General features: G+C 38.1%; 1 protein-coding gene across 1 annotated transcript; it reads left to right on the top strand.

Moving 5' to 3' along the window:
* Positions 1–2663: 2663 nt before the first annotated feature.
* On the top strand, positions 2664–13802 carry LOC140365409 (glycerol-3-phosphate dehydrogenase [NAD(+)], cytoplasmic-like). The gene is made up of 8 exons (XM_072451820.1): positions 2664–2861; positions 7310–7487; positions 7569–7709; positions 9101–9239; positions 10119–10231; positions 11402–11638; positions 12157–12263; positions 13503–13802. The coding sequence occupies exons 1-8, from the start codon at positions 2821–2823 to the stop codon at positions 13597–13599; spliced, it is 1053 nt and encodes a 350-aa protein (XP_072307921.1). The 5' UTR covers positions 2664–2820; the 3' UTR covers positions 13600–13802.
* The last annotated feature ends 846 nt before the right edge of the window (positions 13803–14648 follow it).

The following is a 14648-nucleotide window of genomic DNA, read 5'->3' as shown; positions in this document are numbered from 1 at the left end:
TGCTGGTGCCAGAGTCAGGACTAAACATGGACCGGCCTCCTGCTGGTGCCAGAGTCAGGACTAAACATGGACCGACCTCCTGCTGGTGCCAGAGTCAGGACTAAACATGGACCGGCCTCCTGCTGGTGCCAGAGTCAGGACTAAACATGGACCGGCCTCCTGCTGGTGCCAGAGTCAGGACTAAACATGGACCGGCCTCCTGCTGGTGCCAGAGTCAGGACTAAACATGGACCGGCCTCCTGCTGGTGCCAGAGTCAGGACTAAACATGGACCGGCCTCCTGCTGGTGCCAGAGTCAGGACTAAACATGGACCGGTCTCCTGCTGGTGCCAGAGTCAGGACTAAACATGGACCGGCCTCCTGCTGGTGCCAGAGTCAGGACTAAACATGGACCGGCCTCCTGCTGGTGCCAGAGTCAGGACTAAACATGGACCGGCCTCCTGCTGGTGCCCAGAGTCAGGACTAAACATGTGGAATCTGCGTTTCAGTTTTATGCAGCTAAAATCTGGAACAGTCTTCCTGAAGATGTGAGACAGGCTTCTACTTCTGACAATGTTCAAATCTAGGCTAAAAACTGTTTTGTTTGGCTGTGCATATGACTGAAAGGATTTTATTTGCACTCTTCTCTTTTAGGTCTTAATCTGCTTTGTGATTTCATTGCATTTTTTTTCCTGTTGTGTGAAGCACTTTGAAATGCCTTGTGTGTTAATTGTGCTCTACAAATAAACTTACCTTGTCTTGTTTTTTCCAACATTTGATTGTTTGAGATGAAGGCTTGATGAAATGGATTAGATTAGCGTCTTTTTAGATAGTGTTGTAAATATGTCAATAATGGACAATCAATTTGACCTCATCATTTCGATTGCATTTGAAAGACAAAGACGTTGTTGCCGTGTTACTTTTTAACCTTCCACTTTTTTTTATTCCATTTAGTCCACCGTTTGATAAAAGGGAACTTAGAAATAAAGCTGTAACCCACTTATTTCTAGTCAAATCAATAGTTCTGGCCAAAAGAAAAAAAGAAAAATGAATGGGACTTCTATATGGATTCCGCCTGGACATTTTTGCTTTATTACAAGCCTCGTTTTTTGTGAATTTACCTTCAGCTTTTAAAAGAATTGTAAAAACCCAACAGACGCTCATTTTACTGTCAATCAGCTGATCCCTCCAGAAACCAGCTTTACTCATATATATATTTAAAGAAAATCTAGGCAGGATTTAAAACCTGATTTCCTCTGTGCAGAGCTTGTTTCTACTTATAATTAGAGTAAAACAGTCCAAAACTACAGTCTCAGCTTCACAAAGGCTCCAGTCAATCGTTAGTGCTCCAAAGGTTAAGAAACAGCTTCGGTTTTTAAATGGGGGCCCCCCTCAAGTGCAAAGGGTTAAATTCTTATATCTTTGTTGATTTAAGAGTCATCAAAAGGACTGGTCAAAGTTTTTTTTTTTAATTTAAGTAACAGTACACATACAGGAGTAGAAAATAAAAGAACACTCAAGTATCATGTGCAAATATTTTGTTTTGATGTACTTTTTTATGATTAAAAAAAACAATTACAAAAATCAAATGTGCTTGTCAAATTTACATTTCATTTTTTGATCATTGTTAAAATTCTTACTATTTAATTGTTTTAAACACCTATCGCCAAGCAATTTCCTAGTTTGTGAATTTTATTAGTTTGATTCTGAACAGAAGCGATTCAATCTATTTTTTTTCTAGTCATAAAAGTGCTTTGTTTGCTTTAGAAAGAATTTTGACTTGTTTTTACATTTTAAACACATTATTTTCTTTGTCGAGTTATTGCTGTTGTACAGGGTTATTATAAATATAGACTATAAACTTTATAATATAGGTTATATTATAAAGTTTGATTGATTTTTATTTATTTTTTTAAACGTTTTATGTTTGTTTGCTAGCCTTGTAGGCCTAGTTTACGTTTCATCTCAGTTAAAAGTGAAGTGGAATAAAGATTACAGATATCTGCTCTCAAATGTAGTGACGTGAAAGTAAAAAGTATCCACAGTAAAATGTATTTGCTTTTAAGTAAATTTTATTTTAAACTTTTTAACGTAACTATTATTTGACAAAATCTCCTTCCTGATTTAAACCAAGTCTTAACACAAAGAGTAACTAAAATTCAAACTATTTGCAATTTGTTTGAATTGCAAATAGTTTGAATTTAAGTGTTTTGAGCCCTGTGTGTGTCTGTGTATATAAATGTCTCTCTCTCTCGCTCTCTGTGTGTGTGTGTGTGTGTGTGTGTCTGTCTGTGTGTGTCTGTGTGTGTATGTGTCTGTGTGTGTGTGTGTGTGTGTGTATAAATGTCTCTCTCTCTCGCTCTCTGTGTGTGTGTGTGTGTGTGTGTGTCTGTCTGTGTGTGTGTGTCTGTGTGTGTATGTGTCTGTGTGTGTGTGTGTGTATAAATGTGTGTGTGTGTGTGTGTGTGTGTATAAATGTGTGTGTGTGTGTGTGTGTATGTATAAATGTGTGTGTGTGTGTGTGTGTATATAAATGTGTGTCTGTGTGTGTCTGTCTGTCTGTGTGTGTGTGTGTGTATATAAATGTGTGTCTGTGTGTGTCTGTCTGTCTGTGTGTGTGTGTGTGTGTGTGTATATATAAATGTGTGTGTGTGTGTGTGTGTGTGTATAGTCTCTAGTGTCGTGTTTCAGGCCGGAGGGTGCACGGGCCCCGGGCAGAGGTCCAGCAGCGGGAGCAGGAGGGAGGGAGTCGAGGCTCCGCTGTGGCCGGTATAAATAGCCTCATTCCCGGGTTGCAGTCTGTCTTCTCACCGGCGGCTTCAGCGCGAGGTCGAGCTCCACCATGGCCCCCAAGAAAGTGTGCGTGGTCGGCTCTGGAAACTGGTGAGTGTTCAGAGCTGTGTCTTTAAACCAGAGCAGCGCTGTTTGTCTCCAGGTTTGTTAAATTTACCCAAAGTGCCTAATCTTTCTGTCGTAACTTGTGATAAGAGCTCTATAAAGTCTGTGCGTGCTGTTTTGTAAAAGTGGACCCAATTCCACAAGAATAAAATGGATTTAGCCATTGTTGAAGTTGTTCATTGAAAGGGAAAAATGTGATTTAGTGTGGAAGTTTTATTTTATTAACATTTTTCATTATGGGCAATCAATCTGTGTCGGTTATGAACAAGGCATTGTAGGCCCTGAATTGTACTCAAGTCTAAATAGTTTTAAAAGTAGGCTATTTGTTGCTATAAAATTATCCCAAGCTCAATTTATTCCATAAAATATGCTAAATAAGTTGCCGTTTTTGTTTGTTGTTCTCTGTCTAATTTTGTTTTGTTTTACTGTTTATTCATCGTGTTTTATCAAATTTGAAGAAACACGTTAATAATAAAAAATATGATTTAATTTTGTCACACATTTTGTTTTTAAATTGCAATAACACATTTTCCAAACCAGTGAATTGCCCAGAGTTGTTCCCTGCCCTCCATCTGGAACCTTGAAGAACCCGTGGTGTCATTCTCTATGGGTTTCAATAGATGAATAATGAGGACTGTTAACCATAATAATTGGGCTACTGATGCACAGATCTTTTGAGTGGTAAAAATAAAAACCTCAAAACTGGCGTCCATAAAAAAGGAATGTGACTGAATGCATTAGTCCAGTTACAGTTGGGCTGTGATCTATCGGCTCATTTGCTTTATTGTCATTCCTCGATTCACTGTTTCACTATTTAAATGCAGCTCTGATGACACTTTTCCACACACGCTTCTCTCACTGGTTTGACTCTGAGTGACAGCTTGACTTAACCAATCACAGCTTAGTGTGAACTTTAAGAAGAAGCACGGATTAATTTATCTCTAGGCAATTTAAGTTTTTTTAAAAAGTGTTTAATCATCTTTAATCATGATCAAATTCAAAATCGTGATCTGGCTCCAAGAAAATATATATATATATATTTTTTGACCCCATCTCAAACAGTCAGTGAGTGGTCCTGAGTTGCCTGAATAAAAGCGTTAATAAGAAACCTCAGGCACTCAAAGACTGCAGAGGCTCAAGGGCCAAGGACAGAAAAACACTACCTGTGCCCCAGCTGCCTGTCGCCATGGTTACCAGGTCATTCTGTATAATATAGCAATATATGCAAACACATTGAAAATACTTTGATAGTTGTATAAAACAGATATTAGTCATAAAGCGACGACAAAGGTTTGTTTAAATCTTTTCCTGTGCACACTTTGCTTCTCTTTAAATTGTTGTTGTTGTTGTTGTTGTTTTATGGCGGTTGGCAAATGGATATCGTAACCCTTTAAAAGTAATTAATGCAACACTTGCATTAATTGCTTTTAAAGGGTTACGATATCCATCTCCCTCTGAACGGTAACACTTCACTGTGATTGGTTAAATGTCCTGTCACTCACTCAGAGTCTTACGGGGCTGACCAATTGGAGGAGTGGTGGGGAAATGCAGCTCATGCAGCAAGACTAGAGCAGAGATTTGGGCCAGGTTTGAAAACCTTCTGGATTTAACTGCATAATTGACTATTTTGGAGTGTCCTGAGCAAACTTCTGATCCAAAAAACAAAGCAAAACACCCATTTCCAAATATAAAGCTTTATGAAGTCAAACTTATTAAATGAAAAAGTAATGATATACATATAGACAGCCAGAAATAACAAAACAAATTTTCATAGTAGTTTGACTTTTTTGGAGTATAGATTGACCAGAAAGTAAACATTTTAATTATTTTTAGCTCTTACAATTGTATTTTGAATAATCATTAATATTGATTAACCGAATAAACTACTCCAGAGGAATGCCTGCCTGACCAGCCATTCCCGACACGTTTTGGCAAATTACCTATCAAAACTGTGTATGGGTCTGGGGCTTGACCGCTGCGTTTCAATTTAGACAGCAGCGATAGAACCAATCACATAAACCCAGAAGTGACGCAAAAAACGCGACACACTTAACCGGATATTATGTAGCCCATGTCAACAAGGCGTGTTCTGTGTTATCCATCCCAGAACGCAGAAAATGTCTCCTGAATCATGATGACGCCCTTCGTATAACCACATCTAACGCACGTTCATCATGGCAAGTAGAGTGGACTTTCCTGATTGTTCAAACTGAAGCGAGAGCAGAAGTAAACACTCGGTCACGAGCCGGGTCCGCCATCTTGAATGTTTTGGAACGGGGGTGGAAAGCGCTACTTCCGTATCTCAGTGTGACGCGCTAAAACCTCCGACTGGGATTGGATAGGTAAATGGATTACCGACAATTTCATTGGCTTTGACTCTGATTCCAGACCCTTACGCATTCAAACAAAATGTGGGCGGGGCTGGCGGGTCAGGCAAGAGGAATGCGACACTGGCTAAAAGTTGGGGTTTGTTCCAAGTGCAGTATGATTGGGTCTGGCAGCTTCAGGTCTAAGGTCAAAGTATCTGGATACACTGTCAAAAACTGTGTAAAATTGGGCAGGGTTCCAAATAATAATGAATGAGGCCTGCAACGACGCCCGCAACCAAAAGTGACAAAGTGAATGTGGAGGTAGAACAGGGTAGGACAGGGTAGGACAGGGTAGGACTGGGTCTCCTTCAGATCTATACGCAATAACGGTTGAGAGTGGGTCCACCACAGCTCTCCAGAGAAACGAGACACTTGTGCTGGAGACATTTAAATGTCAGAGAGGTGAAAGATTAACATTACTTCAGCGGGTTCTAAAGTGCTCCAGAAGGTTCAGTGGTGTAAAATGGGGGATTCATTGATACACGAAAAAGAGATTCCTGCTCCATTTGTGATTCCTTCTCTCTGAAAGGCCATTGGTTCACTCCTTTTATTTCAGCTCGGCAGCAGTTTGTGTCCATCTCTTTGATTCACTGAGGACTGGGTTAGGTAAGGTCCTCCGTGTTGTTTATTTCTTTCTTCTCACATCAGTCGCCTTGTGTACCGGGTTTTTCTCTGATTGTTTTATCCATCTCTCAATCACAGCGGCGACAGGATGCAGTTTCAGACTCCTCTTTTCTCTTATTTTGTTCATTTGCTTTAGAATACAAAACAGAAAATCAAACGGAACAAGACGGAGAGAGCAAAAAGACCAAAACAAAATGATTAGTTTGTCCCAGTGTACGAAAAATCTGTCCATTTTCAAATTCAGTGCAAAAGTTTGTCGTTCTATTTTGTAAATGTTTGTAAATTATATTCCACAGGCATCCGTCTATTCTTTCCTTTGTTTGAGTTTTACATCCGAGACCGAGATACATATCGTTTTAAAGTCAAATGGAATGTCAGTGTTGAAGGCAGTCGGCAGTGTATCAATCCACTATGTGTGAATAATAGGACGGTTTCAAAACACATGATAGTGATAAAATACTTGACAGTATTTCTCTGTGAATAATGTGCACTTTGTCCAAACATGAGACTTTGTGCTTCTCCATTGAGATGTGCTTATGTTCCCATTCTTCATTCAGTGTTTTATTTGGTGTATTTGTACCTTTGTTTTGGTAAATAAATTACGATTTGACTTTAATTGAGTTGGTATTTGTGGAGAAAAGTTAAGATATCTGTAGCAAATGACAGGAAGTGACATCTCACTACGGACTCAATCCAGTCAAAGTTTATACAAAACACAAAAGAAACTACTTTTTTGACCCTCTAAAAGTAATTCAACAAAATAAAGATACTCTCATATATTTGTTGTCTAAAAATAAAGTGACATTAGATGAGTTTTTGCCCAATGTTGCAATGGGTAATTTCCTAGTGTGATGTCATCTATTAAATACAAAATTATAAAGCTAGAATTTTTTTTATTCTGTGTTTACATTTTTATGTTTCTATATTTTTATGTGCCTATGATGTCCAACCTGTCATAGGCACTTTTCACCGATTGATTGATTGATTGATTATCTACCTTTATTACCTTCATTTTTAATCGCCATTTGCACGTCGAGTCCAACAAACCATTGTTCTTGTTCGCTCACATTCCTTTACCCAGACACTTGAGTTCTTTCCCCTGTTCCTTGTGAAGACCAGATCTAAACTCTAAACAGACGTGTGTTTTCTCATACATGACACGATTCAGAAGGGAGTGATGTTACACGTGTTTATATAGTATCTGATCAATATCTTGGAAGACAGAATTAAGCTTTTTGAAGTACCTGCAGGCTGTAGCTTATATTTGGATTTAAATTGACTTGGTTCCAGTGCTTGGAATGTTTTGTCTGTTCCCCAGTTTTACCCCGTTTATTGTAATACGAAAGCGTTTCATTCGTGTTCTGTGTCGTGCAATATTTGAATCGAATGCCTCTTGTACGTTAACTATTTTCATTTCATTTATTTATTTTCCTGTTTTAGGGGCTCTGCCATTGCCAAAATAGTGGGGGCCAATGCCGCCAAATACGACACGTTCGACACCACGGTGAACATGTGGGTGTTCGAGGAGACGATAAACGGACGCAAACTCACCGAAATCATAAACAACGACCACGAAAACGTCAAGTATCTGCCCGGACACAAGCTGCCGCCCAACGTGGTGAGTACGGGCGCAGTTTTTCCTCAATGGCCGACGATTGTTTAAACGTTTCCCACGACGGTGTGTTTGTGTACGCATCAGGTGGCAGTCCCAGATCTGGCTGAGTCGGTGAAAGGGGCAGACATCCTCATATTCGTGGTGCCTCATCAGTTCATCGTCAGAGTCTGTGACACCATCAAAGATCACATCAAGAAGGACGCGGTGGGCATGTCCCTCATCAAGGTGAGCGGCCTGTGGGAATAAAACTGATAGTAGTGTAAGTAGTAGTATAGTAGTATGATAGAGCCGAAAACGAGAGGAGTTGTTTGTGAAATTAGTCAAACAAGCAGTGTTGTGATAAAAAAAAAAAGTGTTATACGCGTACACATGACTATGAGCGTGATTTATTGTGAAAAATGTGTTTCCTTATCATTGTCTTACTCAAAGCTGTATTTTGACTGATTTCTGCATGTTTGTCCTGTAACTGAGGCTCAAGGGCTCAGAAAATTCCATATTTTTTTTATTTTTTTTTTATTTTTAAGTAGTCTACAAGTTTATCTCTCTTTATTGTTTTTATGACTACTTTACTATAACAATTTAAATAATTTTGTGAAAGGCTTTAAGCTTTCAATTTTGTCCCCACATACCTGTACTTAATTGTGATTATTTGGATAAATGTATTTGTATTGTTACAAATGTTAAAAAGGTAAAATGCAACTTATTTGTACACTCCACTTAAAAAGACCCAATGAACAAGCATGTAAAATGGTTTAAGGAAGAGCTTGGACTAGAGCTGCTGCTCATTCAGGAGCAGATGCAAGGGGAGGCATTTGTTTGTGACACCCACTGGACATGTCCCGTCAGGACCGACTATCGTCTATAGTGGAAAGAGTATGTACTAGAGTATGTAGTCATAGTTTGTACTTAAGTCAAAAATACTGCTAAAAGTATTAGTTTAGAAAAAACAAAACACATACTTCATGAATTAAATAGTTTGAAGCTGAAGTAAGCATAATCTTTGAGCTCTGGCCAATCAGCATGTTGTTTGTAGGTGTAGACAGCCATGGATTGGGACATTTGCTCTTGATTAATTATTTTGAATATCACTAATTATAATTACGTGGCTAGAATTATAATCAACTACAAGTACATGTTTAAAACTCTACTCAAAAAATACAATCAGCCAACAATAATCCACTTCATTTCAGTAATGTGAGTATTTTTACGTTTCTAACTTGATTTTGATACGAAGGAAGAAGCTCAATATCCTACAACATTATAACATACAATGAAATACTGACTTTTTCAACAGAGAATAGTAATATTTTCTTTTACATTTTGCCATGTCGTCTACTAGGAGCGTTGTTCAGAGTAACAAAACTTGAAATGAATGTCGAGTTTTGCTGCAAGTTTTAGTTTTTCATACTTGGGACAAGGGGTCGTTTCTCATGCAGAGATTAGGAAATAGGAGACATTTCATTGAAGAGAGGCCAAGGTCAAGCAAATAAATGGAGGATGCGGATAAACAAACCAACTGTTGTCTTTGGCTCTCCATTTCTCTTTTGATCAAGCCTTAGAAACATCATCGCTTGTCGACCGTGGACGTGTTTATTATGAGTATTTTGTGTGTCGAGGGCGTCGATGCGAGTCCCGACGGCCTGAAGCTGATCTCAGAGGTGGTCCGGACCAAACTGGGCATCAGCATGACGGTTCTGATGGGGGCCAACATCGCCAATGAGGTCGCCGACGAGAAGTTCTGCGAGACCACCATCGGTAAAAGTTGTACAAGGGGATACGCTTTGGCCAAAGACTTAGACCGGGTTGTACTTTACTTCACTCGAATGTAATAATAAGGTGGCATGAAAGCTACTCTGCAGTCAGTTTACACATTATTACGTTTATTGTTCATTTTCACACTAATTTAATGTAATAAATAGTTACCATGCTATTGCAGTATCACTAACCGTTGTTGTATTTTTTTTTTTTTGTAACGTTTTGACCTTTGTTTAATACTGGACATATTACTGCATAAAAAAATCCAATGGTACAAAATGCTAACTAGTGTGCAGTGATAAGAGTTGTCAACAGAATAAACGCAGACTGACTTGCTGTTTGATCAGTGCTTGGAATGTTTTGTCTGTTATAAAATTCTGTGACACTCGTGGATCATACATTTATATTTTTGGATGTTTTAATAAATGGCAATATTGGTCTAAGACAACTTGATAAAGGAAACAGATGCTCCTTTATAGCAGTGCTTTGTCTGTCGTGATCCCCATAAGAACAAAAAACACAAACAAACTACTGCAAATTATAGCAACATTTTACATTTTATTTTTAGGATAAAGGCCGAGATTAATTAAACCAAAAAGTATGAATCTACATTTATCACTGCATTTGAAGGTTGTCGATTCGATCTTTTTAAGGCTATTGCTTGTAATTTCCCCACTGAAATACTTTTGCAACCTTCACTACCGCTTTATACTGTAGTAGTAGTAGTCTACACGCTTCAGAACTGAGACTAAGCCAGGACTAAACCCAAAACAGAAGTATTCAGGGTTAAGGAACAGGACTGATTTAGCATAATACATCTCCTTTAAAGATCATATCATATTACATCATATTAACGCGCTGATTATTCTGTATTTTCAGGTTGCAAAGACAAATCTCTCGGGCCTGTTTTGAAGGAGCTGATGCAGACGATGAACTTCCGCGTTACGGTGGTGGAGGAGAGCGACGTGGTGGAGATCTGCGGAGCGCTAAAGGTCTGCTGTGCTCGGTCTATTCCAAAGCATATTTATATTCAAAGCTTCATCTACATTAGTTTGAAAGTTCTCCATCACTTAAATAGTTGTTTTCACTTGATTCCGCTTTGTTCACTGGCAATGGCAATAAACCTGGTCTGATTCCAACACATTTCTCTTTGAGGCGGATTTGCATTTCCGTTCATTTAAGTGGAGAACGAGGGAAACATCTCGCAGCCGAAATAGGATATAAAGTAGATTGATTTCCAATCTAATCCAATCCAACTTTATTTGTATAGCACATTTTACCAACACAAAGTCTCCAAAGTGCTGCACAGAGTACAAAACAAGCACAAGTAAAATAGGATAAAAAATAAATACAACAAAAAATAAATAAATGTACAAACAGATAAAAACTAATTAAAAACAACATAAAATATATAAAATAATAAAAGACAGCCAGAGGGCCACAGAGTACAAAACAAGCACAAGTAAAATAGGTTAAAAATGAATACAAAAAAAATCAATAAATACGTACAAACAGAATAAAAACTAATTAAAAACAACATAAAATATATAAAATAATAAAAGACAGCCAGAGGACCACAGAGTACAAAACAAGCACAAGTAAAATATGTTAAAAAAATAAATAAATACGTATAAACAGAATAAAAACTAATTAAAAACAACATAACATATATAAAATAATAAAAGACAGCCAGAGGACCACACAAAACAATGTAAAATGTTCATCGTTCATGTGTAACAATGAGTCGAAAACGTATTTTTTTGTAAATGTAAAGTGTAAATGATACAAGGGGCACAGTAAATAGGCCCCACATCATAATAATAATAATAATAATAATAATAATAATAATAATAATAATAATAATAATAATAATAATAACTTTTATTTAGATAGCGCTTTTCAGTGACCCAAAGACGCTGAACATATGTAAAAAAGGGGGGGTATTTACAGACAGGGGGGGGCAGCACGTACAATACACATTAATATACAGATAAAATGTAAACAAGACAGAAGAAGTAGAAAGAAAAAGATGGGGATGTAACAGGGGGTAGAAGAGCAGGCAATGGGGTAGAGGAGGATATAACAATCATTTAAATAGAGTTAAATGCAATTGAACGCGGCTGTTCTTTGAAGCGTCTCCTTGCCCGTCCCCCCCCCTGCAGAACATCGTAGCGGTGGGAGCGGGCTTTTGCGACGGTCTCGGATTCGGGGACAACACCAAAGCCGCCGTGATCCGTCTCGGCCTGATGGAGATGATCGCGTTCGCCAAGGTCTTCTGCACAAACTGCCCCGTGTCGCCCGCCACCTTCCTGGAGAGCTGCGGCGTCGCGGACCTCATCACCACCTGCTACGGGGGGAGGAACCGCAAGATCGGAGAGGCATTCGCCAAAACGGGCAAAGTAGGTCCTTTCACTTTGAGTTTCTCGTGCCATTTCAGACACAAATGTTTTCCTTTTTTATTCTTTTATATTTGGATCACGTTCATTTATTTGACAGGGATATTTCACAGTAAAATGGCCCATGCAACGTTTAAAATACAGCTAACAAACAAACACCAACAACCAATCGCCAGCAGGGGGAGCACCTCATCAGCGATCCAAATACATGCTTTATAATACACCAGAAAGTGGACAAAATGTGCCAGTGTTTTAGGGGAGGCTCAAAATCACACATACAATTAATTAACTGTACAATTAAGTAAAAAACAATACTACTATTTGTAAGATTACACTGTGCATTTCTTTATTTATGAATGGCCAGGCTACTTCTCTTTACTCAATGTCGTCATTTCCTTTGTTTGAATGTTAAAAGAAGCTGCTCCTGATTTACTCTCTGAACAGATTTGACTTCATTACATGCACAAAATCAGGTATAGGCACTTTATTATTCATAAGTGTGATATCTCCTTGTTTTTTAGACAATTGAAGAGTTAGAAAATGAGCTGCTGAATGGACAGAAACTCCAAGGCCCCGCCACAGCCGCTGAGGTCAACCAGGTCCTCACACAGAAAAACATGGTGGAAAAGTGAGTTTGGACGGGATCGTTTTGGAATAAAAAGTTGATTAGACCTACATTTACATGAAGTGTAAATATATATATAATAATGTAGATACTTTCAGTCTCATATGCAGTAGTACACGATCAGGTGGAAGTGGTAGTTGTGTAGTGATTATGGTAAGAGTGGTAGGATTTATACTAGTTTTAGAAAGTTTTCTGTAGTAACACTAATACTGCACTGGTTTGCGAAGTAACTAAAACAAATACGTACGCAGTAGAGTCCAGATTTGAGTAACTGTATTCAGGTATTTTCTTAAAATCTAAGGAACGCAAGCAATGTCTTTATTATGATTATGTCGTTCAGTCTTCAAACTGTATTAGAAAGATAAAGAGAAAACACATATTGATCGTAAAAACAGGAAATACTTTATTATTTAGTCCTATGTCACTTTTGCTCACTGATATAGTACTGATATAGTCAGCGTGAAGTAATCTGAATACAGTGCTCTGATTGGACCGTATAACCATATTACGCCTGCTAATAGTTTGATGTGTGATGTATTATAAATAATACAATAAACGATAATGTTGAGACTGCTGCACACACAAACTCTAAAGCAGGAGAATCCCAGTAAACCCTTTTCCAAATGAACTGTAATGTCAAAATCCAAGCTGTAATAAATAAAGAGCAGAATCAAACGCTTCACTAGTAAGTTAGTATCTGATATTTATTCTGCTTATGCTGAAAATGTAATATATTACCAAAGAATAAGAGAATCGGTGTTACTTTATAGAAAAGATGCGCACAAGAAATGTTGAGCCCCAAAAATGTTGTTCAGGCTTTGATTTAATAAAAGATAAGTCAATTATTGTGACATTTTCAATGTATTCTTCCCTATACTATACTATACTATACTATACTATACTATACTCCACAATAATGAAATGTGCTCTTTTTCAAGTTCTTAGACAATAGACTTACACTTTCTACACTAAATTGTAGTGCGTTATTTATGTTTTTATGTGATCTTCTACTCGTTCTGATTAGTCTCAAGTCCATTCTAAAAATTGTCCAGGAAAGGTCACATTTTGTCCTGTTTATGTGATTTTTGAGTATTTTGCTTCAATACTAGTTTTAGGGTTGATTAATGTTTAATTTTTGTACGCTACTGTAACTATCACCTCAGTAAAGACTCGAGTTGGACTTTTTGTTGTTTTTTTTCATATTTGTTCAGTTTTTCTCAAATGTTTTTGCTTTCTCCGTAGATTCCCGCTCTTCACCGCCGTCTACCAGATCTGCTTCAACGGCCATCCAGTCGCAGAGTTCATCAGCTGTTTGCAAAACCACCCGGAGCACACCTAGACCTGGCACATCTGAAACGCGCTCGAGCTGCCGCCGCCGTTACCACGTCACACTGTTTCACTCTAACCTCCGCACAAACGGTTGCAAATGTCCATTGATGACGATCGAATAACTTCAAATGTGCATCGTGCCAGTCTCTTAAATGGAAGCGCCTTAACTTAACCGTGATAGAGATAGCTTTGTAAATAAACACATTTCACGTTGTTGTTGTTGTTGTTGGGTTTGTGCGCTTGCTCAGACGTACGGGACGCTTTAAGTTGTGCGTCTGACCAAGTGTAACCTGAGCTCCGACATTCTAAACTCTTCACCTTTACCATTTCCTACAGTGTCCGCGCTGACCTTTGGGAAGAACGACCGCCCGTTGCAGCTCTCATGCACGCAATTGTCGTAATCATCTAAAACGCAAACATTTTTTCAGATTTTTCTATTTACATATTGACTCAAATTGTATGTCCTATGTTTTGGAATTTTTTTCTGGAATTAATTGGAATTTCTTGTCCTATAAATTGTGTGTGGACAGAGGTGAGTGTGAAGCCCGTGACATAAGGCTAATGACTGTTTCATAGCTGTTACGAGGAAGAGATGAAGGTGATTTGTGCAGTGAAATGATCAGAATCTAGTGAAAGTGTTTGGGATTTAAAAAGAAAAACACTGGCAAAACATGGACGGGTCACGTGACAACTAAACACTTTAGCTTTCAAGACGGGATTGTTCAAAGTGTAATTGAAACCCGACTCCAGGTGTATTTTAGATGAGGGAATGTAGTCGTGATTAGGGCTGAATATCTTGATATTTTTGGGATTATTTTGATAACAATATTCAGATGATACTTGTTGAAAAACAAAGCCTGTAAATGTAGAGGTTCAAGTATATAATAGTAAATAAATGGACCATAAAATGAACCGCAAAAGTGCAGAAATATTGCTTCATACCCTCATTAGGAAGATTATAAATAAATGGTCTGTCACTTTTTGCACCCATTTTTATTGTTTATTAGAATAGACAACAACGAAAGACAAAAAAATAAGAAAAAAACACACAAACCCCCT

The sequence above is a fragment of the Eucyclogobius newberryi genome, unplaced genomic scaffold, assembly GCF_026437365.1.
Source record: "Eucyclogobius newberryi isolate DKJ021-1_F unplaced genomic scaffold, fEucNew1.0.hap1 SCAF_19, whole genome shotgun sequence".
NCBI classification, from domain to species: Eukaryota; Metazoa; Chordata; class Actinopteri; order Gobiiformes; family Gobiidae; genus Eucyclogobius; species Eucyclogobius newberryi.
Note: the sequence above shows the minus strand (reverse complement) of the source record. Positions and strands in the feature narration are given on the sequence as shown.